The sequence below is a fragment of the Accipiter gentilis genome, chromosome Z (assembly GCF_929443795.1).
Source record: "Accipiter gentilis chromosome Z, bAccGen1.1, whole genome shotgun sequence".
Taxonomy (NCBI): Eukaryota; Metazoa; Chordata; class Aves; order Accipitriformes; family Accipitridae; genus Astur; species Astur gentilis.
The window spans coordinates 71,945,399-71,973,395 of NC_064919.1; the positions used below are offsets into that span (position 1 = coordinate 71,945,399).

Here is a 27,997-nt window from a genome sequence, read left to right on the forward strand (position 1 = left end):
CGGGGGGCGGGGGAGGGTGAGGTGTCCGTCACGTGGCGCCTGCGTGCCGCCGGCGGCCTCGCGCTCGTGCCCGCGGCTCGCGCTCGTGCCCGCGCCTCCGGCGCCCGCGCGCGCGGCTGAGGGGCGGCCGGGCGGCTCCCCCAGGGGCGGCTTTAGCCGCCGGTCGTGCGCTCCTGCCCGGGGCCGCGGCTCTGGCGAGGGCTTTCCCGAGGGAAGCGGAGGTATCGCGGTCAGGGCTGAAGTCGCCGCAGCCGTTGGGCGAGCCCTGAGGTGTTGGGCGCTGGCAGCAGGCGGGCACGAGCAGCCGCTGGCGCCTTCGCCCCTCAGCCGTGGCGGGCCGCCAGTGACCGGGGCGAGGAGGCGAAGGTCGAGGCGGCCGGCTTGGGAAGAGACTTCCTGAAGGGCGGTTGTTTCACGTGGACAAACGCCGCAGCAGATAGGTGGTATCTTCTTTATTATTGTCGTTATTTCTTGAAATGTATAACAAAGCAGTCATCTGGTGTACGTGCTGGACTTAGAGGGGTAGATGCAGTACGGGGGCCGGGGGGGGGGGGGGGGGGGGGGGATAACAGAAAAAGAGGAACTCTGGCAACTGTATAAATAACATATGAATCGGTATGTTGTCGTATTTCACATGATCTCTAGGTATGAGTTAGGCCTTTCATTTATTCATTCATTTATTTATTTATTTATTCATTTGCATCGGTGTAACTGTTCTTGCAAAATATGCATTGCCCGGAGGTGTCGCACAGCTTCCAGGCTGACAGTGAATTACGACTACAAGTGAAGTTAAGCACTGAAAACATGAGTCTCTCAGAAGTAATGAATAGGATACCCTACTACTAGATGTTCAGGAGGCTACCATGCTTTTGAATAAATCTGTGGGGAAGATCCCGTTTAGAGTTACAGCTTATGTGCTAATACGTGTGCTTTATGTTTCGGCGTCACTTACCATTGACTAGTGTAACAACATCCCTTATCAGTATGATAGGAATCAGTGCAATTCCAATTATTAATAACATATTCAGTTTTAAAAGCTAGAACCAGCCTCCTCCATTTCTCTATTTAGAAATACATTGTCAGCGTAAGAAGAAAAAAAAAATTGTAGAAGTGCTTGTGTTCTGAATAGTGACAATGTTGGAGTTTGTGGTTCCTCGGCACCAGGCACTGCAGGTGTGTGCAGTATTGCTTCTGAATTAACTTTTAGACTATTAGGTAACATGCTTAGGACAAAGCAGGTAACTCCTCTAGTGGCTATTTGTAAGTGGTCATAAGGGCATTTGGTGAAAGTTTTAATCCAGTCATTGGGTGCTTAGGATATGTCTTGCTAGCTTAGCTGTCTCAGGTTTTCTGTTGTTTGGCCTCAGAGGATTGAAGTAATTGATGGGAGTTCAGCCACTTGGGCCAGAACATTCTAAGCAGAATTTTAGGTGTTGTCTAAAGGGGTTGACTATTGTAGGTAGTATTTGGGATTGTAATTTTGGATTTAACTGTCTGAAAGACTCTTTTTTTTCTTTCTTTCTTTTATTTTTGTTACAGGTGTCTACACTTGGGAGGAGAAATTGGGTTCCCAACCAAACATAGTTGCTCTCATGCAAACTTCGGTAGTGCACATGTAATGAAAAGATGGATCTGGGATCACATTCCACGCTAAATGGTAAGTAGTTGCCAAACAGTTATTAAATTAAGATGACATAGAACATCTGCTAAGTGAAAAGGACTCACATTTATGACCAAAGGTGAAAAGTTGTCTGGTTCAATAATGATAACCCAAGGCATTTAATTCCTCAGAGGTGTATACCTTAAAGAATGAGATTTGCTTTCTTGAAAGACTGGCATATTAAAAAGTGGTGCCAGTATATATTGATGGTTTTCTTAAAGCCTCACAATCCTGAGACCACTGATGGAGAATCTCAGCTTCCTTTTTTCATATTAATGTAAGCTTTTCATTCTCCTCCAAGATAAGGTAAAGTCTACAGATGTGACCAGAAGTCACAATATAGGCTTTAAAGCTGGAGCTGAAATAACACAATAATACTGAATATTTTTAATACATTTATTTTAGTAGCTAATTTGTGATCTTTAAAGGATTAGTAGTACTGCTTAAATCTAGTTTTGACAATTGTTTACAAAAGAGAAGTCTTCCAATTTTTTGAAGACTCATCAAAATGTCCTACATTTGCTCTCATTTCAGTTGCAGAGTATAGATTTGTTAGTTTACCAGTCTTCACTTACAGTAAGGGTCGCCTAGGAACAGTTTTCCCATGAGCCTAATTAATTTTAACTGTGTCGCTTTTACTGTCTGGCCAACTTTGTCTCTCACCAAAAATCAGTGCAATCCATGCCTTGAGGAAGTAACAAATATTTTACACCCTAGCTCCGCCTCCCCTCCTTAATAATTAAAACTGGTAAAACGTAGTAATAATCCAAATAGGAACGTAACTTCTAAAGACACTGTTTTACAATGCAATTGGATTTTTTTTTAAATACAAGGCAGTGCTATTGTGATTTTATTTTTTTTTATAATGTTTCATACATATTTGCATATATTTCACTCCCTCACGAATGATGAACAGTTTGGCCCAACACCACGAAAGCCTTTGACTTTGGCTGTGGAAGGAAGAGGCGGTGAGGCCAGCACAGGCCTGGCTGTTCAGGGAGACTGAATACAAACATCGCCCGCAGGATGAGCTGAGGTTGTTCTGGGCACCCCAGGTCTCAGTCGCCGTCCTGCACCTTGGAAGCAGATTGCGATCTGCAGTTTGCAAAGCAAGGAGAGCAAGGCTCTGGACTGAAATTGAACAAAACTAGGTGAATTAAATTGTGAGGGGGCATGCGAATTGCATCATTCGCGGTTAATACGATAATATTAGCAAACTGCGTTACATGGACAGCCTCCTTCAGTTAGTTCCTGTTGGCATGGAAGGTTTTAAAAATTAAATCAGAAGAGCTTTTGTTCTCACGTCATGCATAAATTATACGTGAAAATGCATTATTCTGAACAAACACATTTGTATTGAATAGCCCTAACAGTACAATAATATTGTCACGTTGTTGGCTTAAATTTAGAATTTAGCTTGCAGCTTTCCCCTATTTTTTGTGGCAGCAGCTGTACGGGCACAGCGTAGCACGATGCACGCGTAGCTACAGGTCCCCTGCCGAGTGTAGCTGCGGCCTTGGTCTCGTTATGGCCACCTCAGGCTGTTTCTTCCTCTAGGGAAGCGATTGCAAGAGAATAGCGACTTTTTGAAAATGCCGTTTCCAGGCTCCTTGCGGTTTTTGAGGAAGGTGTGACTCGGGTACGGCCGGCAGCCCCCGAACCGGCTGCTGACGCAAGCAAACCCCACGCTGGTCGGTTGCTGCGAGTCGAGCCCGTGCTGGGGTCGGGGGTGAGGAATGCTGACTCATCCGTTCTGAATACGTGACGTTGGCAACGCGGCCCCAAATCCGGCCGAAAGCCTTTAACCCGTGGCAGCCGAGCGGGCCTTGCCGCCGGGGGCTGCTCTCGCCGACACCCCGCCTGGGGCGGGGCCGACCGGGCTCCCGCGGCGGGGGGCGGGGCCGCGGCCGCCCGGCGGGCCGCGCTCTGCCGCCTGCGACCGCCGGCCCCGCGCCGAGGTTGCTACAGCGGCGGGCGCGGCCAAGCCGCGAGGGGGCGCGGGCAGCCGCGGCGGGCCGCGACCATCGTGGCGGTGAAGGGGGGGGGGTGAAACTGAAAGTCAGCGGCTCGGGCTGTGGTGGGGCGTGGCCGGGCTGCGCCCCGCCCCCCCTGGGCCCCAGGCGACTTCCGCGCCGGTCGCCGGCTCCCTCCCATGAGCGCTTGAGCCGCCCTCCTCTGAGCATGTCGGAGAGTTTCGACCGAGCTCCAGGTGCCGGCCGAGGCCGAAGCCGGGGCAGAGGATGCGCCGCTCCCTTCAGCGGCGCCGCTCCCTTCAGCGGCGCCGCTCCCTTCAGCAGAGTCGCTCCCTTCAGCGGCACCGCTCCCTTCAGCGGCGCTGCTCCCTTCAGCGGCGCGGGCGCGTTGGAGAGCGGTGGCGGGGCCCGCCTCAGGGTCAGGGGTTCCCACAGCTCAGTCTTGGCCCAGGAGCAGCATCACCAAACGGCCGGCTTCTTCGCACGGCAGGAACCATTGCGGCCTCCGAAGACGGCGCCGCTGGGCGCCAGCATCGCAGGTATGGGCCGCCGCGCAGCGGCCCCCTCCCCGCCCCTCTGGAGGCCCCCGGTGTCGGGGGGCAGCCCCCTGAAGCCAGCCGCGCTCCCCTCGTTAGCCCGCACCGCTCTGCTCCTGCTTCGCTTGTTGCTCCAACTCCCCCCTCCCCGATCCCGCTTCGCTGTCCCACTGAGCCTGGAGCCGTGGGGCTTCCCCCCCACCTCCTTCTGGCCTGCCCGTGGGGACGCGTCCTTTTTCCCACCCCCGCATCTAGGGGTAGAGAGGTCAGTGCAGCCTGAGGGCCAGCGGTCTGTGCACCCTGGGCACTTGCCCGGCTCCTCTCGGCACTGCAGGGAGATGAGCTGTGTAGGGGCACCTGCACCTTTCCTCAGAAGAGGGGTCATGTATCTGGGTTATGGGCCTGTGCCCAGATAAAGGTGCAATGTTGTATTGCAGTGACTGGTAACACCTCTCTGGCCGTTCCCCCCCTTTCTGTGTTCTCACATCTGTGTGTGCTTTTTATCCATCTGTTAATCTGACCAGAGGTGGTCTCAGCCTTCCCCTTATCGAAGAACTCCAGCCTTAAGGTTTGCCAAAATATAAACCCAACCCACCAGTAACACAAAGCATTGTTTGTTGGTTAGGTTTTTTGGGTAGGTATCGGGTTCTGTCTTAAGGAAACTTAGGAGCTAATCTGTAAAGATACATTTGGAAAATGTGGAAAATAGGGTTTTAAAAACAATGTTTCATTGGATTTTTTGACAAACGGTGTAGGAGAACAATAATAGGTAAGTGTCTTTGAGGATCATGTTAAAAACTAGTGTTGTTAAAAATTAGCGATGTCTTCCATTTATTGACATTTATTTATTGCGTTTGTGTCTGAAATCTGCAAAAAACCCACAAGATGAGCAAGCATAGCATAAGCAGGTTTACTGGTTTCTCAGGTTAGCCCTTTTAGAAAAGATGTTTTTATGGGAGAGAGCTCTTTTTCTCTCTCTCCTTTTTTTTTTTTCTCTTTCCTCTCCCCTTTTTTGGTCATTTTCACATGAACATTGTGGTTACTTTCTGTTGTGTAGAAAGACATCTAGGTAGAGTTTGCTACAGTGAAAACTTTATTCATACTTAAACCCAATAAACAATATATTTGAAGTAAACTTGAAAGTTTGTAGTAAAAGTGTATTTAAAGTCCAAAAAATTAGGTATTCTGTGTGTACACATACTAGTTCAGCCATTTCTAAGAAAAGCTGTTAACAAAAACTTTTCAGAACACCTCCAACAGACAGGAATTCCATCTGGATCACAAGATAAAGTTTCGGTTCCTGATTCTGGACTGGCAATGGCTGAACCTCGGGTGGCTGTGGCTCCTGTGGTAACATCAAAGTTGTCTGTTAAAGCACCTGAGTTTTATCCATCAGGATACAACCAGAACTTCAATCAGAACTTCGCAGTGAGTGTTTATCTTCTCCTCTCAGTATATGCCAATTTACTTATATTCACATTAACAATGTTTTCTTGAGATCTTGTATATTAGATAACTTGAATGCTGCATTTTCTGAAGAGATTCCAAAAATTCTGATGGTAACCTCCAGAGTCATAGCCAGGATGTTAAGTGATAATGGGTGAATATTGTAGTGTACATGAGAGCCTTTAGCGTGGGATATTTTGCTAAAGCTTGCTGCAGATAACCACATTCCTTGTTGATTACACCAAGCATTGACTAAACCCAACATCAGAGTAAGCTGTGGTTCTGGTGACTGCCTCTGTTGTAGTTACATGTATGCTGCATTTTAAGCAAAGGCTTAGCTGCGCTTTTAGGCAGGTTTCACAGGGTTTTGAAGCAAGTATGGGAGAAAAGTTGAACTTTAGTTTCCCTGGGCACAGGATTTACCTTTCCTAAATTTACTGTGCCATGGGTATGATTGGCCATGACTGCCTAACTTACTGTACTTTTAATTCCTTCAGTGGTGTTGGATCACCAAAGGGCAAAAAAGTAGGGTTAGGCTCATTCCTAGCAGTTACCTACCCACCAGACTAAGGGCGATCTCAGATCAGTATTTTAGATGCATCGTCTAATAAAAGTTGGTAGTTCTTATTTTCTACTCCATTGTCTTCCATGTTATTGCTTTAGTAATTCTCCTCCAGGGAAGATTTGTGTGAATTCTTGGAATATGCTTTTGTTATGCAAGCAGCCAAACTCTGGTACTGTATATAAACAGGTGGGAACTATTACTTTTACAAATACAATTAAGTGATTAAAAAACAATTATACTGAAACAAGTAGATTTTGAATAATTTAGAGAAAAATACTTTATTAGAATGCTAAATATGGTGCCTTGGTGTTTTGAAGTCTCTTCCTTACCAGTAAAAAATGATATTATCTTAATGTTACCAGCTTTGGCAGCTTACTGAGTAGAATTACTGTCCTGGATAATACAAGCCCATATAGCCAATATATAACTTAACAAAATGCCAACAGGAACATGCTTCACTGAGTGCATAATCTAGGGGGAAAATAACTACTTTGCCCCAGTACATTACTTTTTTTCTATAAACAAAGTATTTCAGTTTCAAGACCAAAAAAAAAAAAAGACATTTGGAAAGGGATACATAATGCAGACTTACAATTACAAAGTTTTGAGGCCAGCAGTGTTGCTTTTCAGCTGTTTTGCAAAAACATATAACATGTGGCAGTTGCTGGTTGCTGTGCTGTAGGAATGTGCTGTGACTCATCTATTAATACAAATACCTCTTAAAATGCTAACAAAACCTAGAGCATTTATTTGGAAGTATGTTGCAGGGACCTTAATCTAATCAGAATATACTAGGCATAGAGTACTGGTGTTTCAGACTTTCATCCTTCACTATTACAAAGTTTGGGGGTTTTTTTAGTGACTAAATTAAATTCATAAACTGGGCTCACTTGAAATAAAAATAAAAAATGTAGCATGCTTTACTATTGTACAGATTTTGACCATGAGTTTTAAAATTCGAATCAAAACAAACTTTTGAGAAACTTCTGATTTTTTCTGACTTGAAATTAACAATTTTTAGCTTTCATTTATAATGTTCCCTGCAATATTTAGGTCTGAAAACTCGCATGTTAAAATATATGGTGATTTTGCTCTTAAGCATTTATTGTTTTAGAAATAAAGTGTTGATTTCTTGTTTGATTGTACATTATTGTAATTACTATATGTGTCCATATAACATTTGATTATTATATTAGTTAATTTCCAGTTCTGATACTCAAAACTAGCAGTTACACATGAAGATAGTTTTAAGGGGTACAGCATACAGGACATAGTAGAATTTTCAGAAAAACTTTACCGGGACTTTAGGGAAGAAAGACCTCCATGGAATTCTCTGTTTGCATGCAGCTGTCCAGTACATTGGAAGCTGTGGACGTCTGCAGTAGAATTGGTGACTACATTTAGGTTTGGATTGCCAGTAAGAAATGTCAGACTTGTTCTCTGGCATGGGTGTATGATGGTGATATGGCTGTCACTCCATCAGAAGGGCATAATGATGTTTTCATTTCATGGTTTTAGGAGTGATATTTGTATTATCTTAGGTGGAATACTTCCCTCACCCATTTTTTGGTTTTTGGGTTTGGTTTTGTTTTTTACTGCAGTTAATCTCCAAAAGAAGGCTAAGCAGCCTCAGTTTTGATTTTATACATTTAGCCAAGCATGAGGGTGCCACAAGCATGGATAGGTGATTTTGTATATGCAAAAGTCTTTGTACTGAAGTTTGCAATAACTTTACAGTAAACTTGTTGAGTGCATATAATCTGAAGGGATTAAAAAAAAGCTTGTTCCTAAGATGTCTGAAGAGAAATCAAATCACATGATAAATTATTAGTGAATAAATTCCTAAGTGGAAATGTTGTGGATACTTACCAGGTATAGGAAAGTGGTAATTAGCATGTGTATAGAAACAGATCCTAAGAACAGATTTGGCTCATGGATCTTTTCTATAGACTTTCTGGGTTTTATCTTTATGTAAATCAGAGGAGTTTTAGTACCTTTTTAGCCTTTTTGTTCTTAAGTCTTTAAACTCATGAGCTGACTCTTGGTAAAAGAGAGGTAAATCTATAATCTTTAAATTGGGGACTATCTTGTGAGTAATGCAGGATTCCATCCTATAGCTATCAAACAGAAGGATTAGCTAGCCTTAGCTTGACTGAGAAATCATTGAAATTAATGGAATATTTCTAGTTTACTTTCACGGCTTTGAATCATAAATTTGTAATGAATGTGTAAACTTACAGCCTCCTGTTAGCCAACTGCTGTATAAAAACAAGAGGGATTTGCTTTGTTTTCCTTTAGTTGATAACAGTACGTGGTGCTATTTTCTCTGTTAAATCTTAAAATCTGCCAATGAGAGATGCAAGTGGTTTATGTCTAGAAGTTACCGGACTAAATTTAATTAGCTTTTAAAGTATTGAGTGTTACAATTTTAGCAATATATACCTTTATTATAAAGCTTAAATTATTAATTTTTCTTTCCCACTTGTTCTGTTCCCTGGCATAATTACTAAAACTTAGACTGCTTTGAGAGTTGCATATTTAGTACAGGTAGATGAACGTGATACAGAGTTTAGCCTCTGTGTTTAGACTTTTAATTAAAAAATGGGAAGAGGAGTATGAATACAGGACACCAGTATACCAAATGGCATTGGGGCCCCTTCCAAAACAAGGACATTCTCTTCCAAGACTGAATTCTTATCAGGTGAGAATGAGAGGAAGATACCTTCCTTCCTAAATGAGTATCTCATAACAACCTGATGGCTGTCAGAAAGAGCAGCTTCTTCTACTAGCTACAGCAACTGCATTCCCTGCAACCTGGCTGGAGATTTTTCAGACAGGTTGTCTGGAGAGATGCTAGTTCAGCTGTGTGTGATTAAGTTGCAGTTGTTGCACAATAATGTCATATTTCTGTGAAATAAAATAGTTTTAAGTTTATTGTACAGAACCTTTACTGGGTTATTTGAAATTGCCTACTAAAAGTTTATTTCCGTTAGAGAAATAGAATATTTAGCAAGTTACAAATAAGCCTGTTAGCCTTTATTCTTTGGCTTTCTAAGCTTCAAACCATTAGAATCTTAGAAAGCTTTAGGTTAAAAAGAACCCCTGAAGTTCCTCTGCTGCAATCCCCAATTCAGAGCAAATCCAACTCGGATCAGGTTGTTGAAGGCTTTATCCTTATGAGTAGTAATTTGCCACGATTTCTGTAAACCCATTTTTTTCCTATAGCTGATGGGTGACATTAAGTAACTTTATCTTTAGTATTATTCACTGGGCAAATACTCTACTTAATGAAACATCATAGGAAATCTTTCTAGTTTTTCTTTTCTTATATTGATGTGTCCCCCATTAGCTTAAGTTTTATACCCTTTTGAGATTGGTCTTTGAAGAATTCTGGAAAATCTGCTTTTTTTCCCCACACAGGTCATGAAATTAATATCAGGACTTCATTTTCAGCAATGTGTATCTGTTTTTCTCCACAGTTCATATGCAGATAGTCTTTCACAGATCCATGTTGCTTTACGGTAGAGACTGAGGCATTTTGAAGACAAAGTAAACAACATCCCCTCATTAAGGAAGGGATGGTGGGGAGAGGGGAAATATAAACCTTATCAATGTATTTATGTCCACTGAGTAAAGAAAAAGTTTTTTATAATATTTAGCTCAATTTTTCATTAGTGATATATCTTAAACCTTTTTCTTGTTGAACAGTAGTTCAGTTGAGAATTCTGATATTCTGTATGTTACCCTTACGTCTTGAATCACTAATTATAAGTCATTTCTTTAGCAGTCCCTCTTAGGCTCTTGCTTGCACTTCTTACAGCTTTGAAATGCTTTTCAGAATCTTTTGTGTAGTGTGAAAAAGTGTATTATTTGTACTGTGCTATTACTAGTGACATTACAAAGTGTGCTGCTTCCTTTGCTATTCCCCCGATATGCTAGCATTATAATCATCCAGAACAGTATTGACTTTAGATACTGTTACATACATGCATTCCTGAGTAGACAAAACTTGCAGCCTTCTGTTCGATCAGCGGGAGCATAAACATAGATAAAGTGATACTGTGCTGTCTTATCCTTTCTTTAGGGAGCAAATGTGTTTAGTCTCTGTTTTTTAACCTCAGTAGCTGCAAATTAATGCACCTTTTGAATAGTTTAATTTCATGCCTTGTACTCTTTCATCCATTGCCAAGAGATGCAAATTTGCTGACTTTAAAAGATGAGTTTTCTGGCTATACTTTCTACATGGGAACATTACACTGTATTTATTGTATTTCTGTAATTTTTCCCCCTTCTGCATATTTTGGAGCACTATACACTATGTAAGCCCAACTTCGTTTCAAATTTTCAATTATTTTTCCCTCTACAGTTCATATATCTGCAGCACAATTTGTGTGCACGTCAGGAATGGGTGTTGAGCCTCAGTTTGGTAATTTTATTCTTAACAGACACACTTACTTATTAGTTTGTTAGTTAATCTTGCACCCAACTTGGCAAACTGTTTGATTTCTTTTTAATCTGTCTTTTGATGTGTTTTGCTCGGAGACCTTAATCTCTATAAAAACAAGTTACCTAGTTATTGAAGATGATAGGACTACTGGAGCTTTCTCATGCATTGAGGTCTATGGTCTCTAAAACTGTTGAAGTGAACTGTGTAATAAAGATCACTATCAAGTATGCAGAGACTCAAGACTTAAGGGCTATATGGTTACTTCTGGAGATAGTAAGTGTAACAACATTATTTAGGTTCCTTTTAAGTAGTTGGTATATTCTTTCACTACTATAGGATTCTTCCTTTGAAGAGAGATATGATGGCTACCTGACTTTGGCAGAATATGTACAAGACTTCCTAAATCACCTCACCAAGCAACCAGGTTGTTTTGAAACTGAAATAGAGCAGTTTGCCGAAACACTGAATGGCTGGGTCACTGCAGATGAAGCTTTACAAGAACTTGTTGAACTCATCTATCAGCAGGTAGCCTGTGTATTCTGTTTTATAACATGGATGTTATGCCTCTGTTACCTAGTGTCCAAGATAAGCATACTGGTATTATTTGTTATGTAATTGTATCTGCGTAGCATCTTCATGGTTTGAATTTTTCTTTTTAGAGTGAAACATATAGCGAAGTATTTCGCTCAACAAATTGAAATGGTAGCTAAAGTGTGGGATACCTGGATAGTTGATAAATTTCCCTGTTTCCTTTGTTGTATATTTGGGTCTCCTGCATCACATTAAATTAGATTTGAAATTACAGCACTTTAATTAAAGGGACTTGTATTTGAATTGCTCTATTTGTATAGTAGAGATTGAAGAAACTCTTCAGCAATGTCAGAGTTGTACATTTTTATTCTGTCCTGCAAAAAATTTCTTCATAATACTAAGATACTTCTAATTACTTGGTATTTTAAAAAATTAAATTTATACCTACTGTACACATCACCCTTTGGGAAATGCTCCTTTATTGACAGGCTTTCCTCTTCATTTGGAATATACCTATTTCAGAACAGCATAATGGAAGGAGAGGAAGGCTTGTCTAATGGTAACTAGGTCCAGTCCCATTGATGGCCATGGAAATGAGGACAGAGACCTTGAGCTGAACTCTGTACTAATTGGGGGAGCCATTGGAAAGAACAGCTTACTATGTGTTGCTTAGCAAATGCGCTGCTCTTGCTGTCTTTTGGGCTTGCTGCAGAGAATGAAGTCACACTTGTGCTTGCTATTTATTACATTGGGTGTCTCACTTTCCTGGGTTGGTTGCTTTCAAATTCTACCTTGAAGAACGCAAGCTGTTACTTGCCTTTCAAGCGCAGATACTTGCAGATTATTTTAATCTGGCATATGTAGAAGCTGCATGACTGTTTGGTCATTGTACAGAACTGTAGAGTCTCAAGTTTCTTATTATCATACAGAATTGATGTACATTTAATTCAGAACCATTTATTAGATGTAAAGATTACCTGTGCTGTGTTTGGCAGCATCACTCTCCCATCCTTTATTTGAACACATGGAGGATAGTTAAAAAAAGATTAACATATTCAATTTAACTTTATTGGAAGAAAAAAAGAAGAATTTATCCTATTTTTAACTTCATATATGTTAAATGTATTGACTCTCATTGAATGTAAATCTTTAATGTTGCCTCTCCTCTCTCCTATTTAAAAACAAGTCCACTTTTAGGATTGGCTGTGTCTTCCTGAGCTGCGAAGCATGCAATGTTATCAATCTGAAGTTACATGAAAAATAAAACAGCACAAAAAAGCTGTGCTAGTATCCAAAAGCATCTGGTTTTAGCTTGTTGTGTGTCAGGATAGGATAGTGGTCAAGTAGAAGTCAACTATGCTTATTATTATTCTGTCTTGAGCAGAGGCTCAGGTATTTGTGTTTCCTGGCTTATCACAAAACAATTAAAATTGCAGAAGTATATTTATAAGCATCTGCTTCAGTGATGTTAATTTAACCCAACTGCGCAGATTTACAGGTGCTAGGTTTGTGAAGGAAGAAAACTAAAATGTAGGAAACCCAGTCTTCCCTTCATCTGTGTGTCAGGTATCTTAACCTGCCTCTAAGTATTAATTATGTACTTCCCCCTGTTCTTCCTAATCCGTTTATGTCTCTGGACAGAGTGAAGTACCAGTTCTCTTGTTTTCCAAAAGTTGAATGCTGCCTTCGTAGCTTAAGAATCTTGACTGTTGTATAGTTAATACAGTGGATTGTTCCTGTTACAGCAACTAAAATTTCTCAAGATATGTGTTGGTAGATTAGCCTTTATGCTTAGATTGTGACTTTTGAGTCAGACATAAACTGGGATTACCAGTAAAAACAGTTTGGGGAAGATGATATTGCACTGTAATGATTGGTTATTAGGAAGATGTAAGGTGCTTTTGGCCTCTGTATGCTATGCCAGGTCATAATACCTAAAATATGATTGTTTCATTATTTGATGGAACCACAAATACAGACCAACTAATTGGGAAGATAATGTTTAAAAAATACAGATGAGGTTTGAAGAATTTTTGTGTGTGTTTGAGGTTTGTTGTTAGGGAAGAGAAGTGTAATTTAAGTGATGTATTTTGCCTTATAAAAAAGGGGACACCTCTTCTAGTCCAAGCAGCCGATTGAACCAAAGCACCAAAAAGCTCATTAGCTATTTCACATGCCTCTTACTGGAAAATAAATTCTATTTTATTATCTTAATTACTTAAACCTGTTGTATCTTCTAAAGACACTTCAGATTTTTTCCAGCAACTTTATGCACATAGTACAGTTACATTGAGGGCATATTTTTCTCTGCCTGTGGAAGGTAACTAGCTATAATGCATTGGCATGGTAATGCAAGATGCTTTTTTCAAACATTTTTCAAATGTTGTGGAATTTCGTTGCTCCCACCTGGTTTTAGATGACAAAAATGTAAATGTTCAACACTAACAGGATTTTTTTTTAGAAAAAAGGACCCATCAAGAGTTATTCAGTATAACGATATAGTTTTAACCTCTGAATCAAGATTTTGCTATTCTGCAGATTGCTGGAATGTGTACAGGAGAAAGTATTTATCTCTACTTGGCATGTTCTTGTACTCTTTCCCTGGGCATTCACTATTGCCAAAAATAAGTTCTGGGATAAATTGCTTAGACTGAATGAAGGATACTTTATCATATTTTTCTTTTAAAGTAGTCATTGCTTCTTGAGGGAGTGCATGTTCCTGAAAAAGTGTCTTAATGTCCACTGTTGATTTTTTGTATAAACAGTTTGTAAGTGACCTTCAGACACTCTTTGGTTGTAGGTCACAATGGAGAACACATGGCATAATGGTGGTTGCATTCTTAAACCCACAAAATCACAGTATAGTGAACTTTTAAAGTGCTGAAATGCATATAGCAAAGTGTTCTGCTCTTAAGTTGTCTAATAAACTGTTGTTAAATGTAGTTTTCAAAAAAGCTTTTAAACTTATTTCCTGATAGCCTAATCATGAGGTTTATGAATAATTTATTTTTCCACTTTTATTTTGGAAGGCCACATCTGTCCCACATTTTTCCTACATGGGAGCACGGTTGTGTAACTATCTATCTCACCACCTAACCATTAGCCCACAAAGTGGGAACTTCCGACAGTTGTTACTTCAAAGGTCAGTATCAGCATCTCATTTTAAGCTTGTTACTTTCTCAAGTTACATGTCATCTCCTAATGTTGTGTGCAAAGAGGTATATATTTAAAATAGAAGTTTAGGTTGAAGATTATTAAAGCACAGGTACACACTGAACATTGAATACATATCTTTTTAAATATTTTAATTTTTTAAGTATGAAAATAGGACTCAATTCAGAGTTCTGTAGGGTCTTTTGAACTGACTATCTTAGACTGATCACAAATTACAGGGTAAATTTGAAAGCTAGTCAACTTTAAAAGTATACTAAATGCACATATGGGTACTGTCCTTGTCCTTTGACTCTTGCCAGGACTTGCTTTATTGTGTTTTTTTCTTTAATTACTTTTCCAGCTGGATTTGCTGTGTAAGGTTTATTCATTGATGGATAACTGACTTCATGAAGTAGATGCATAAAATACAGAAGGATAAATTTCTTCAATTTTCAGTTACTACAGAGTTCTAGCGGTTTACGATTTAATAATGATTAGACTTTGTAGTTGACTAAAATACAACTTTTTTTATATGGATATATTTCCATTTAAATCTTACTGCATGATATTTGAAAGAGTGGTACACTTTAATACTTCAGAATTCTTTAAAAATTACCTTTTTTTTTTTTTCTTTGAGGACTCCTGGCTTCCTAAGCTTCAGGCTTGCTTCTTCTTTTAAAAGCTTAACTTAGTCCACCTATGTTTAGGAGCAAAAGTATGATAAACTCTAACAGCAATGCATTCTGATGCTCTCTTATCAAGAGTGGTACCTTATGGAGAAGCTGAAAATATTTATTTTTTCCGTTGTCCCAAAGCAGATGATCCTCTTTCCTTTCAAAACTACCACTTTTATCTTCTGGCTTTTTAACTATGTTTGTTACTTGAACATGAAGGAAATCCTTGTTAATGTTGGAATATCTCTTCCCTTGTTTTTAAAGCCAACCCAGTAGATAACATTCATTTTAGCACCCTGAAGCCATGAATTCAAAGTTGCTTATGTTTTTATTGCTAATATGGATGGAATTTGGGAGGTGGGGGGAAGGGGGATAAACAACCTAACAATATGACCACCAAGAACTCCTCTTCTGTTTCTCAGCCCAAGTTTCTACCTTACATTTTGTATATCAGCTCCTTAGATTTTTCAGTTTCTCCAGTGTTTCTTAATCCATTACATAGCCATTGAGAATACATTAGAAGTTGTCTGGCTTTCCTTCTATTTCAAATATTTTTTAATTCTGTTTTTGAACTGCTATGTAAACTTGTATATTTTTGGCACAGTTGTTGAATACTAGAAAAATTGTCTCACTGCCATATTACCTTAATCTTCTGTATTTCTATGTATATCTAAATTTTAGAATCATAGAATGGTTTGAGTTGGAAAGAACCTTAAAGATCATCTAGTTCCAACCCCCCTGACATGGGCAGGGACACTTTCTGCTAGACCAGGTTGCTCAAAGCCCCATCCAGCTTGGCCTTGAACACTTCCAGGGATGGGGCATCCACAGCTTCTCTGGACAACCTGTTCCAGTGCCTCACCACCCTCAGTGAAGAACTTCTTACTCACCTCTAATGTAAATCTACCTTCTTTCAGTTTAAAGCCATTACCCCTCATCCTGTCACTATACTGCCTGTTAAAGGGTCCCTCCCCTCCTTTCCTGTAGGCTCTGTTGTGGCACTGGAAGGCTGCTATAAGGTCTTCCCAGAGCCTTCTCTTCTCCAGGCTAAACTGTCTCAGCTTGTGCTCACAGGGGAGGTGCCTCAGCCTTCTGGTCATTGTTGTGGCCCTCCTCTGGACCTGCTTAAGCAGGTCCATGTTTTTCTTATGTTGGGGGCCACAGAGCTGAACACAGTACTCCAGGTGGGGTCTCACGAGAGTGGAGTAGAGAGGCAGAATCATTTCCCTTGACTTGCTGACCATGCTGCTTTTGATTGCGGCTGAGGATAGGGTGGACTTTCTGGGCAGGTAATGCTTGTTGCCTGCTCATACTCAGTTTTTCATCCACCAATACCCTGAAGTCCTTCTCTGCAGGGCTGCTCTCAATCCACTCATTGCCCAGCCTGTATTTTTTTGCTTGGGATTGCCCCGACCCACGCGCAGGACCTTGCGCTTGGCCTTGTTGCACTTCATGAGGTTTGTGTGGGCGTACCTCTTGAGCCTGTCAAGGTCCCTCTGGATGGGATCCCTTCCCTCTAGAGTATCAACCGCACCACTCAGCTTGATGTTGTCATGAATTACACATTATTGTCACTTAAAATGGTGAGATAAAGAGTTTACCAAATAACTGTAAAGGCATCTAAGACAATGTGTGCAGCACCCTGAAGGGGGAAAAACGTCTTTGAGAGTCTGTCTACTTTATTTCTGTGGACATTTGGCTGCCTGTGTTAAACTTCCTAGACCCATATTCTAATATATAAACTGTGTAACTGTCCTTTAATTTTTACATATTGTAATTTGCTCTGTTTCATTTTTCTGTCTCGGATATCTCAGTGCTTGAAAACATAAATCATGTAATCATATGTATTCATCTAAAAGGATGCAAATCCATGGTGTCTTTGTGAAGTCCTCTCATTTAATTCACAAATCATACTTCCAAGCATTCAGCATGTAACAGTTTTAATGCAGTTCATAAGTTCTTAGCATTCTGTTAAATAAATAGCATGTTAGGTATGTTGGGATGTCTACAGATGATGTGATTTTTGTTTTAATATTTACAGGTGTCGAACAGAGTATGAAAACAGAGATGAAGCTACCAGAGGAGATGAGACTACTCGAAAACAATTTCATGCCTTTGTGTTGTTCTTAGCTGAACTTTACCTTAACCTAGAGGTAAGAAGAAAGTTGCATGTCAGGTGGTTCTTCATTAACTTCTTTTGTTGTGTTTAGGTGAACGCTGAAATGGAATATAATTTGAGGTGTTTTTCTAAAGGGAGAGGGGAATAAAGTAAAAGAACTTAAGAACATGTTCATTATAATGTGAGTCCAAGAAACAGATAAAAAAGGACAAGATTGTTAGAAGTGTATAAAGATTTTTTTAAAAAGTGTAAAAATTCATAAAAAATGAGCCATAAACCACCTTTGGAATGAAGCTTTTGGTATTTTCTTCTGACTGGCAAAACCCCAAGATGACTATACTTAACCAACACAGGAAGTCCTACAACCTAGCAGAAGCAGATTGGTATCAATAACCCATGTAATTCAGTATTCAGCCACTAATAGGAGCTATTTTCAAACCCTTCTGGAAGATGTGGAAATCGTCAAAATGAGCAATTAAAAATACAGACCTTTAGAGATACTCCTTCTGAAGGTTGAGTCCTTGGCTTATGTGTGAAGCGTGAAATCTTGTGTTTAGATTGGGTTTTTTGTATCTGTAATATGTACACAAAAGTGTATGTACACTTAAAACTTCTTTGACTCATACCTGTGAGTTCAGTAAGTTTAGTAACTGCTGTAATGTACTTAAAAATATATTTCTGACTACATTATTTCAATGGTTTGATTTAAGAAGACACCATAAAAATGTTCTTCTGGCATGAGGAAAGAAAATAATTCTCTGAGTTTTTGATTTCTATTCATAAGTGGGCCTTGAAATCTGTTTTTCACTTGCTAGAAGTAAAAAAGATTTGCAAAGGGTTTGGGGGAGGGGGAGTTGTCCAGTTCTGTGCAGTATACCATTTATTTCTAAACCATTTTCTACAATTTTTTAAATATATAAAGAGCATCTTGCAGAAGTAAGCCACTACAGCTATAGAGAATACATAATGTAGTATGGGAAAGAGCATGGGGTTCTGGGAATTTGGAATTTTGTGGACCATTTGTCAGGCATTTGGTAGCTTTTGTTATAATGTATTAACAAAGAAACAAAATGCTAGACTTGCATTGTTATGTATATGTCAGAATTGTAAGGTTATTACTCAAAGTGTGTGTTCTAAAATAGTTACAGTATTTGGCATGCTCTTCCAATTAAAGAGCTAAGCTATGTTGATCACAAACCAAATCATACAGCATTCAAGAGAGGAAAATGTGACTAAATTAATTTCCAAAACTTAACTCCTTTAAATGTTTTTTTAATATATATTTTGCAGATTAAAGGAACAAAGGGACAGGTAATGCGAGCAGAAATTCTTCAAGAAGGCCTTCGGGAATTACTAAATGCACTCTTCTCTAATCCTGTGGACAGTAATTTGATATGTGCAGTGAAACTGCTGAAGGTGAGACAGTAATTTTAAAAGAAAAAAAAACAAGTTTTTTAACCTTCCTACCTTTGGGAGCAGTGGGGGAAACTGCAAATAAGGAAGTGTTTATAGGGGTTTGTGCATTACATCATTAGCAGAGCAAGCTGTACGGTTTTTTTCCATAGTACCGTTATGAAATTGAGACAAAAAAGTAACATACTGTTCTAAAATTAAAATGCAAGGCCATTTGTGTACGTACGGGAGCAGTAGAACTGAAGCTAATGGGCGAAGGAGTAAGCAGTCCATTCAGGTCTCCGTTTGCTGCTTCTGGTGTGGGAGAAAACTGTAACCAACTTGAATGAATTGTGGGGTTTTTTGGGGTATGTTCTCTGTTCTGAAGGACACTCAGCAGTTAAGGTCTACAACTTCTTGTGGCAAAAAGTTCTTGGTACCAGTTATGTCATACTGTATTATCTGCATCATTACTACTGTAGAAATACATACATTTTTGTTTCATAATGAAAACAAAGCTCTTTGCTCTTAAGTTTTACTTTTTCTTAAAAAAATTGTTGGCCTCTATGCAGGGAGAAACTTTTGTCTTCACTAGCCATGGTGATAGCTGGGAAGAAACCAGTTTCTTTTAGGAATGAAGGTTAAAAGTTAAACAGTATTTTACTGGAGTCCTAGTTTCTGGGTTTTCGTGGTTGGTTGGTTTTTCCTCATTCTCGCTTCCTCCCACTCCTCTATTTCTCAGACTCTTCTATCTTGAATTCCAATTCTGGCAGCTTCTTTTGATATGGTAAATGGGGAATAAGGAAGAGAAGTTTTACATCTCCCAATTTAAACCCTTCATTTGAAGGTTGAATGTTTAAGCAGGTTGCTTCATAGCAAATGTGAGGTGTTGAACGAGCACATTTAGTCCTGTGGTCAATCCATGCATTGGCAGTGCTTCCCTGAGGCAAGGCCCACTGAAGAACCTTTCAAAAAGGCAGTATGCTGCTGGTTTTGGCTGGGATAGAGTTAATTTTCTTCATGGTAGCTAGTATGGGGCTGTGTTTTGTATTTGTGCTAAAAACAGTGTTGGTAATGCCAAGATATTTTCGTTACTGCTAAGCAGTACTTACACAGAGTCAAGGCATTTTCTGCTTCTCACACCATCCCACCAGTGAGTAGGCTGGGGGTGCACAAGAAGTTGGGAGGAGACACAGCTGGGACAGCTGACCCCAACTGACCAGAGGGGTATTCCAGACCACAGGACATCATGCTCAGTATATAAAGCTGGGGGAAGAAGAAGGAAGGGGGGATGTTGAGAGTGATGGTGTTTGTCTTCCCAAGTAACTGTTAGGTGTCGTGGAGCCCTGCTTTCCTGGAGATGACTGAACATCTGCCTGCCCATGGGAAGTGGTGAATGAATTCCTTGGTTTGCTTTGCTTGTGTGTGTGGCTTTTGCTCTACCTGTTAAACTGCCTTTATCTCAGCTCATGAGTTTTCTCACTTTTAGCCTTCTGATTCTCTCCCCCATTCCACTGTGAGGGAGGTGAGTGAGCAGCTGTGTGGTGCTTAGTTGCTGGATGGGGTTAAACCACAACAGTCCTTCTTGGCACCCAACGTGGGGCACAAAGGGTTTGGGATAACAACAGATTTGATTGGAATCAAGCCATAGTAGCTTTGAGGTGCACCTGTTCCAGCATGGCCTTATCCATGGGCAACAATGCCTTCAGAGATATACCTGTTCCAGCGTGGCCTTACACACAGCCACAGTCCCTTCAGAAGTAAACCTGCTCCAGCATGGCCTTACCCATGGCTGCAGTTTCCTCCAGGGGTGTACCTGCTCTGTCATGGGCTTGTCCATGGCCACACGCTTTGAGGTGCTCCAGCGTGACCTCATGCACAGCCACTGATGCTTTAAGGTGTACCTGCTGCAGCATGGAGTTCTCCCTGGGCCACAATCCCTTCAGAGGTATATCTGCTGTGGCACAGACATAACCATGGCCATAGGCGGTTCAGCATGTCCTGCTTCCACGTGGGCTCATCCACAGCTCACAGTGCCTTTGAACAGCAGTGATGCCCTGGCCATCTGCCAGCCCAGGTCTATTGCCATTGCTGTTATCAAAATGTTCCCAGGCACAGCAGAGTAAGATGATAAGCAGTACGGCAAGCAGCGAAAGCAAAAAGCAGCTACTAACGAGCACTAAACTGTAATATACAGTAAGGCAAGCAAGCCCCATGAAGCACAGGAGCCTGCCAATTAAAAGCTAAACAGCAGTAACAGCTATAAGTTTCATCTAGCGCATACACAAATCGGGAAACTTTGCAGTGCTGCTGGTTTTTATAGTTGTTTCTCCAGAGAAGGTGGAGGTCTCACTATTTCTGTGGATATTCTTGGAATATTTATTTGGTTTCACAGCATCCATTCTAAAATAAACCTAAATTATTTTAAGGCACATTGCTAAATCTGAAAGGTGTTACAGAACAGACATTTGGTTGGGGTTTTTTAATGGAAGTGTTTTCTGACATCTTACAGTATCTACACATGTTGGAGTACATCTGGAGCTAGATTGGGCTACCTCATGAAACCTTGGTTTCACTACTGAAGCAATAAATGTCTCCTGTTGTCTTCTCCATTTAATATAGTGACAGATACAGGTTTTTCACCTGTTTGCTTTGCAATATGTTTATTTTTAATTAAACCTTCTTGATGCTATTATCTCATTATCTAGGATCAAGTTAGGACCCCAGTATAAAACTGGGAGTACCAAACAAGCACTAAGATGCTTGCTTTTACCTTTGCATTTTATTCCTTTGTATCATTAGATGCCATTCCAACCACTTTGGATCACGTAACATTTATGCTGAGTAGACCAGGAATTGCTATTAACTTTGATCATAGTGGCAAACTTAATTTTTCTGATTTAACTCCTACTTTGCAATTACTGGGCAATGAAGTACCTATTCTTAACATAAAAGGCTTCTATTCACAGCAGTTCTAGACTGTCTGCTGCTAACGCTCTCTGAGCAGCAGCTTCAGCCTCGCAGATTTTATGTATTAAAACTTGGGCTGGCTTGGTCAGATAGTTCTTGGCTCCTCTTGTATATACCCAGATGAAGTTCTCTGGCATGGCTGATACTAGCTAAGTTGACTGAAGTGTTTGTAAAGTTTATTAAACTGTTTGTTATTCTCAGGTAAGCTGGTGGCATCATCTGCAAAAATAAGATCTCCTTTTTTATAGCAAGTACTTAAGAGCTGACAAATGTTACTAAAGAGTTGTTTCAAAATTGTATTTCAAGACTGAAAGGAGAGAGGTGGCTGTGAACTTCTAAGTTACATAAACATTGGACATAGATTTACCAGTTTAATCTACAAGGTCTATTAATCTATTTGGCAAAAAGATGTAGGCAGTTGGGAGCTTCAGCCCTCATGTATTCACACAATGCATCTAAATGTTATGAATTGTTACAGAATCTCTTCTGTTGACAGTTTATTAAAGTTCTGTAATTTTCTAAAAAAAAAAATAAGCAAAAAAAAAAAAACCAACCTTAATCCCTTGTCTTTAGTTGACAGGCTCAGTTTTAGAAGATGCCTGGAAAGAAAAAGGAAAGAATGATATGGAGGAAATGATTCAGAGAATTGAAAATGTTGTGTTGGATGCAAACTGTAGCAGGTGAGAAGATAAATTTACGTGCAATGTTTTGATTTTATATTAAACAGAACACCTTAAAAATCTTCAAGAGTAATGAACATGTCCAAAACATTATCTTAAAAACTTGTATTTATGAAAAGTAAGGTGATGCTTGCTTGGGTCACTTCCCATTTTTAAAAAAAAAAAGTATTTTTTCAGTTGAGGTTTGAGGGGGTTGGGGTATTTTTGTTTGGTTGGTTTTGTATTTTATCTTTTAATGGAGATGCATGTTGCACTCTAATGATTTTGGTGGTGGTGGTGGTTTTTTTTATAAGCCTTTTAGGCCTTGAAATCTTCCATAAGTGCTTTAGGCACTAAGAGGAACTATATATACAAAGAGACAATAGTGGCCATATCTCCTAACAGTATTAAATATGTAACAAGATCAAATATATACAAATTGCTACAAAGGTAAAGGCAAAATGGAATATGCTTTGTGGTTGTTTGGTTTTTTTTTTTCCTGGAGAGTATACCTTTTTGGCAGGGTCTTACTGCAGTCTGGAAAAAAAATGAGTGGTTGGCTTATGTATTCTGCTTCTCAATTTGCAGTCAACTGTGTGTACGAGGTTCTCTGATACTGCTGTACTTCATTCTCAGCTTCTTGCAAACTTACTAAAAACGTAAGGGGTTCAGACACTATGTGACCTGATCTTTTCTCATATGGAGGGAGGCCAACAGGTAGCTCATAGCATCTGTGGGTTGTAATTGGACAGCCTCTAGGGAGGATGAGGAAGATTTTGCTTCAGGAACCAGAGAAAATGGATAGCACAAGCTGTGGCTTCAAAGACACAGAAGCACAAACTTATTTTAATAGAGAAAACAACTGAAGACTTATTTATTCCTTAATGACTTCTCTATGGACTTGCTTAAAAGAAGAATGCAATTTCTGTTATTTTAGGGATGAAATGGGTGGTGGTATTTTCTCATGTTGACTGCAAAATTTCAGTGTGATTAAGAGGCCTAAAGTTAGAAGCATAAATTAGATGATTAAAAATACAATTTGAAGATCATCCCAGTTTTTTCCAGTACTACCCTTTTATCAGAAAAGGATTTGTTACCATACTTGTGCTGCAGGTTTGGTATCTTGATTGAAAACTATAGCAATTTCTGTTTCATGTGGGCTCCTTAATTTACCACAGAGGAGGCGGAGAGGGTGAGTATATCATAATTGACACATAAAGCATCTAGACTTGCAGGGGGAAAAAATTAACTCAAAATTATCTGCAGACTAGACCAAACTTTGTCCTGTTTAGAGCTTTTGGGGAGGGGATTTCACTATCTAGTATTTGCCATATAAAGAGAAGCCCAATTTCTTGCTTAGCACAAAACATTCTAAATCTTGTAGTGCTTCTCTTTATTTCAGAGATGTGAAACATACGCTTCTGAAACTAGTAGAACTGCGATCAAGTAACTGGGGTAGAGTTCATGGAACTTCTCCACATAGAGAAGCTACCCCTGAAAATGACCCAAACTATTTTATGGTAAGAATATACATACACTTCAGTTCCTTAATTTAATGTGAATTTTAATTTGATTTGTAGACAGTCACATTGCTGAAAACTACGAACAGCTGTCTCTCTGAATGCATATAATTTTCTGTATGACTTTATTCTTAGAATGAACCAACATTTTACACTTCTGATGGTGTTCCTTTCACTGCAGCAGATCCAGGTACGTCACAAGCTTAGCGTATGTGTCTTCTCAGTCTTCTTTAAAAAGTTGTAATTAAGTTTATGTCCTGCTGAAGTACATGAAGTTCTTCAAACGTCTGAAACTCATACAACTTCAAAAGCAAAAATTATGTCTGAATCCCTGGCTTTGTGTAACACATGCCTTATTCTCTATTAAAATAAGGTAAATGTTTGAAATGAAGAATATGTATTTGAGTTCGTAAGGTTCAGAAGAATTTGTGCCATAGTCCTCAGCACTTGATCTCTCCAGGAAGCCAGAAATCTTCAAGTCTTTGTTTGTCCATTGTTAGTAGCAAAGGGGTTTGTTTCTTCTTTGATTTCTTTGTTTTCTGTAATCTAAGCACAATGCAGCATGACATAATCTGAGATAGACATCTGTGACTTTACCATTCTCTGGGAAGATGAGGTTGGTTGATGTCCTGACAAAACACTGTAGCAACGTGTTTCATGCCATTTAAGGTTTCATTAAATAGGCTGTTTTCAAACTGCATAGATGTATGTTAATTTAGAGGACTAGTCTTATATATTACTCAGTCTAATTTTTACTTTGCCAGATTACCAAGAAAAATATCAAGAGCTGCTTGAAAGAGAGGATTTCTTTCCAGATTATGAAGAAAATGGAACAGATCTATTGGCACCTGGAGATCCGTATGTTTTCTTTTTGAGTGATAGCTTTTTTTAATACTAGGTATTTTTACTGCAGACTTTGGAATCCAATATTGATAAAAAGGAAACTAAATAATATTATTTAGCTTTACAGTGGAATTTATGTATTTGGAGGTGTGTAAGCTGGTTTGTAATCACACAAGTTTGAAAAAAAATTTATATTTATCCAGCTGAGTAGGGTAATTAAATTTCAGATATTTATGCACACATACAAACATTCTCTTCTGCATCTAAAAAAAAAAATATAAATTTGTAAGCAAAATGAAGCATCAGACCTTCAGGTGTTGGTAGTGAGGAAACCTGAATTCATTTGACTGATGCATACGCACATCCCAGCTAGAAATGATTACAAAATTTTCAGAGTCTTTCAAAGGGAGGAGGTTAAGTTTCTCTCCTCAGGATAAGTACTATTCCTTCAATTAAATGGTTATTCAGTATTCCTGTAGAACAAGAAAAGCAACCTAATTGCAAAGGGGGAAGCAACAGATGGGAATGTAGTCTAACTTTCTGACACTGGTTTATAGGAATTGAATAGGAAAGCAGTAAAAGAAATATGGTCTAAAATAAATCACTCTGAGCTTTGTACTCACCTGGTTGAAGGAGGACTTTCAGATCATGATTTGATACCTAAGAATGTATTTGGTGTTGTGTTCATGTGTGATAAGAATGCTGGCCTGCATTGATATTTTTGTTAGTAAGTTAGAAAACTTTCAGAAACCTAGCTGAGGGGAGTGGCAAGAACTTTGGAAGATAAATTAGAGATGATATCAGAAATCAACAAGCTCATATTGAGGGGGAAAAAAAGACCCATGTGAACCTCTGTGCTTAAAGAACAAATTAAATACAGAAAGGAGACATCAGTTAAAAACCAGCAAATCTGAAGTGTGACATATGGAAGTCAAACTTCATGCAAGGTGACTGTGGAACCTTCTTTGCTGAAGGCTTAAGAAAAGCCTAGACAAATGTATGCTGATCTTCTGTCAGCTATTTCTCATGACTGATGTCAGGAAGAAGGGTTCTGTGCTGAGTGTCTTCTCAAGTCTATGCTTCTACAAGAAGGAAGGAACAAATAAAATAAATGTGTAGACTGCTGCTTTAATGCACGATGCTGAAGACAAAATACTTCCCTTCTACATTTCTGTAGCATTTACTGTGGTTTTGTGTGAAACAACATTTGTGGCCTCTGTGTAGATGTGAAATTCTGATTTCCTTGTTTGGGACTAAGGCACAAAAGATGATAAACTGAGCACCTGAAATTAACGGACACTATTTGAGAGTTAGTAGCTTCTGACTGTTTTTTTAAGGCTGTTTAGAATTACATACACTATTGTGTTCAAGCTACAACTCCGTTGTCCTAGTTTATGGTGATGAACACTCCAGTTGGCCCAACAGAAAACAAGGAACACTCAAGTTACTTCCCAGTAATTGTGGAGATAAAGCAAGCTGAAGTTATGCCCATCTGATAGCCTCCACTCTGTGCAATACTTATTACCATTAATGGGATCCAGTCTTTTCTGTGACCTAAATAAGACAGATCTTTTCCAGAAGACTGGTTACCATATCATAGAAGGTAATACAATGCAGATGCAATAGGGAGGTGAACTGAGGTTGCCCTCTTTAATATATCAGCAAATAGGAATGCAGGTTTTCTACATAAGTATATTCTTTGACTAGTGTGCAACCAAGACAGTTGATGCAGTATCGAACTAGGGTGTTGGCCAACCAAAAATTATGCTAATATGATGCTAATTATGTTTTTTGCAAATAGAACAGTACAGATGCATTGTTAAATTTTGGGAAGCTTGGATTGCATTATTGCATTTGCTATCATCTCAAGAACTATTTCTGTCTTTTAAACTGTGGACAGCATAAGATGATTAAAATGGTGACAAATAATGTAGCTATTTGTACATATCTATGCTGCTTTGAGGTTTCTGTTTGTTTATTTTCCTAGTACCCATGATTCTTTTCCTCTTCATCCCCTCTAAGAAAATGTCATAGTTAACTGCTATTTATAAAGCTGTGTTTTATTCTTGACATCTACATAAATTATGCTGAAAATCTGTACGTAAGCATAACATCTTTAGTGATTTTTTTTTTTAATTTTTTTTAGGTATTTTGATTACATTGATGACGAGATGGATCCAGAAATTGAAGAAGCATTTGAGAAGTTCTGTCTAGAATCAGAACACAAGAGAAAACAGTGAGAAGTTGCACACTAACATTAGTTTATTAAGCCAGTTTAGGTATGGTTAGAACACAGGGGGATATAAAACATTTGTACCAAAATAAGGAACTTGAGTTTCTCCAAGTACTAAAGGTATACAATTTCCATTTTGTTTAACAGAATCTGCCAAAAAATTGTAAACTTATGCCCTGTAACTTAAAATGTTGTGTATATATCATAGTTTATTTTATGTACAGGTATATGAACAATGTTTTGGCTGCAATAAAAATTATTTTAGAATTACCATAACTGAAATTAAAATTGACTGGGAACTGCCCCATAAAATTTGCCTTGAGGGAGAAAGGGGGAAAATAACTTGATTAAATTTAATTGCTTGCTTGCTTGTTCTAGTATATATTGGTATTTAATCATTCTTTTCACCAGGATACCTGGTTTTAGGTTTTGGTTTGTGGGGTTTGTTGGGGGTTTTGGGTTGGTGTTTTTTCCTGTAGATCACAATCATGACAAGTGCTTGATGAAGGTTTTGTTTTGTGGGGTTTTTGTTTCGTTTATTTCCTTTTTCTTCCTGTTCTAAAACTCATATGGGTGAGGTCCAGACTTTTTTTCCCTGGAATAAACCTGTTACATGTTGATGTGTGAAACAGCAAGCAGTAGTTTGGAAGTTGGGCGCTTTCTAGCTCTTTGGTTCAGATAAGCTTACTTTCAACTTGTACAAGCAAAAATTATCCTTTAACTTGTCGTGTTCTTCAAGACTACATGAATATAGTTACGGTTTAACCCATGCTTCTCAACAGTATGTGCAGTGCTCAATATACATATATATCTTTTTTCATGTATCTAACATGTCTAACCTTCTGGCAACCCTTGTAACTTTCTCTATTCTTCTAATTTTATGTAGTTTGATTTAAATTTAGTAGTTGGAGTGAATTCATATATTTCATGAATGTTAACATTCTGAACCCCATATAATCATGTTTGTTTTCCTAGTATGCTCCATTGATGTTGTTGCCAAACTCAGTTGTACTGTTTCCTGTTATCTGTTACTGGTTAGACTGAGTAGAACCCCTTACCAAAAACAAATGGAACTATTTCCGAAAAGTTGGCTACTATAAAGAACACGTTGTAAATACGCATGTAAATAATTCTGTTAATATTTCACTGTTACTTGTTTGGTTAAATAACTTGTGCATCTGCTAATACAGTGAGCGCTGACTGTTTTCTGTGTGTTTAATTAACATACCTATTTAGGCTGGAGTTTTGGAAAATAAAATTTAATAAGCTTTGTTTC

The 27,997-nt window shown here is 39.2% G+C and overlaps 1 protein-coding gene across 3 annotated transcripts; it reads left to right on the forward strand.

The window, feature by feature from the left end:
* Positions 1-8: 8 nt before the first annotated feature.
* On the forward strand, positions 9-27,993 carry PAIP1 (poly(A) binding protein interacting protein 1). 3 transcript variants are annotated; one of them, XM_049794362.1, is made up of 12 exons: positions 9-522; positions 1,540-1,657; positions 5,416-5,597; positions 10,964-11,152; positions 14,188-14,300; positions 17,027-17,138; positions 18,395-18,520; positions 22,040-22,146; positions 23,528-23,645; positions 23,781-23,835; positions 24,410-24,503; positions 26,635-27,993. In XM_049794362.1, exons 2-12 carry the CDS (start codon positions 1,627-1,629, stop codon positions 26,726-26,728), a joined length of 1,221 nt encoding a protein of 406 aa, XP_049650319.1. In that variant the 5' UTR covers positions 9-522; positions 1,540-1,626; the 3' UTR covers positions 26,729-27,993. The 3 variants fall into 3 exon arrangements, with proteins under 3 accessions (XP_049650319.1, XP_049650318.1, XP_049650317.1); XM_049794361.1 differs by having other exon boundaries at positions 9-440; XM_049794360.1 differs by lacking the exons at positions 9-522; positions 1,540-1,657 and adding an exon at positions 3,774-4,172.
* Positions 27,994-27,997: the final 4 nt, after the last annotated feature.

What these genes read in the sequence shown, in the direction of transcription:
- PAIP1 (XM_049794360.1), top strand. Translation starts at nt 3,842, where the DNA reads ATGTCGGAGAGTTTCGACCGAGCTCCAGGTGCCGGCCGAGGCCGAAGC. An exon ending in CGACAGTTGTTACTTCAAAG is followed by an intron (nt 14,301 to 17,026) that starts GTCAGTATCAGC and finishes TAATATTTACAG; the next exon opens with GTGTCGAACAGAGTATGAAA. An exon ending in TTTCACTGCAGCAGATCCAG is followed by an intron (nt 23,836 to 24,409) that starts GTACGTCACAAG and finishes TTACTTTGCCAG; the next exon opens with ATTACCAAGAAAAATATCAA.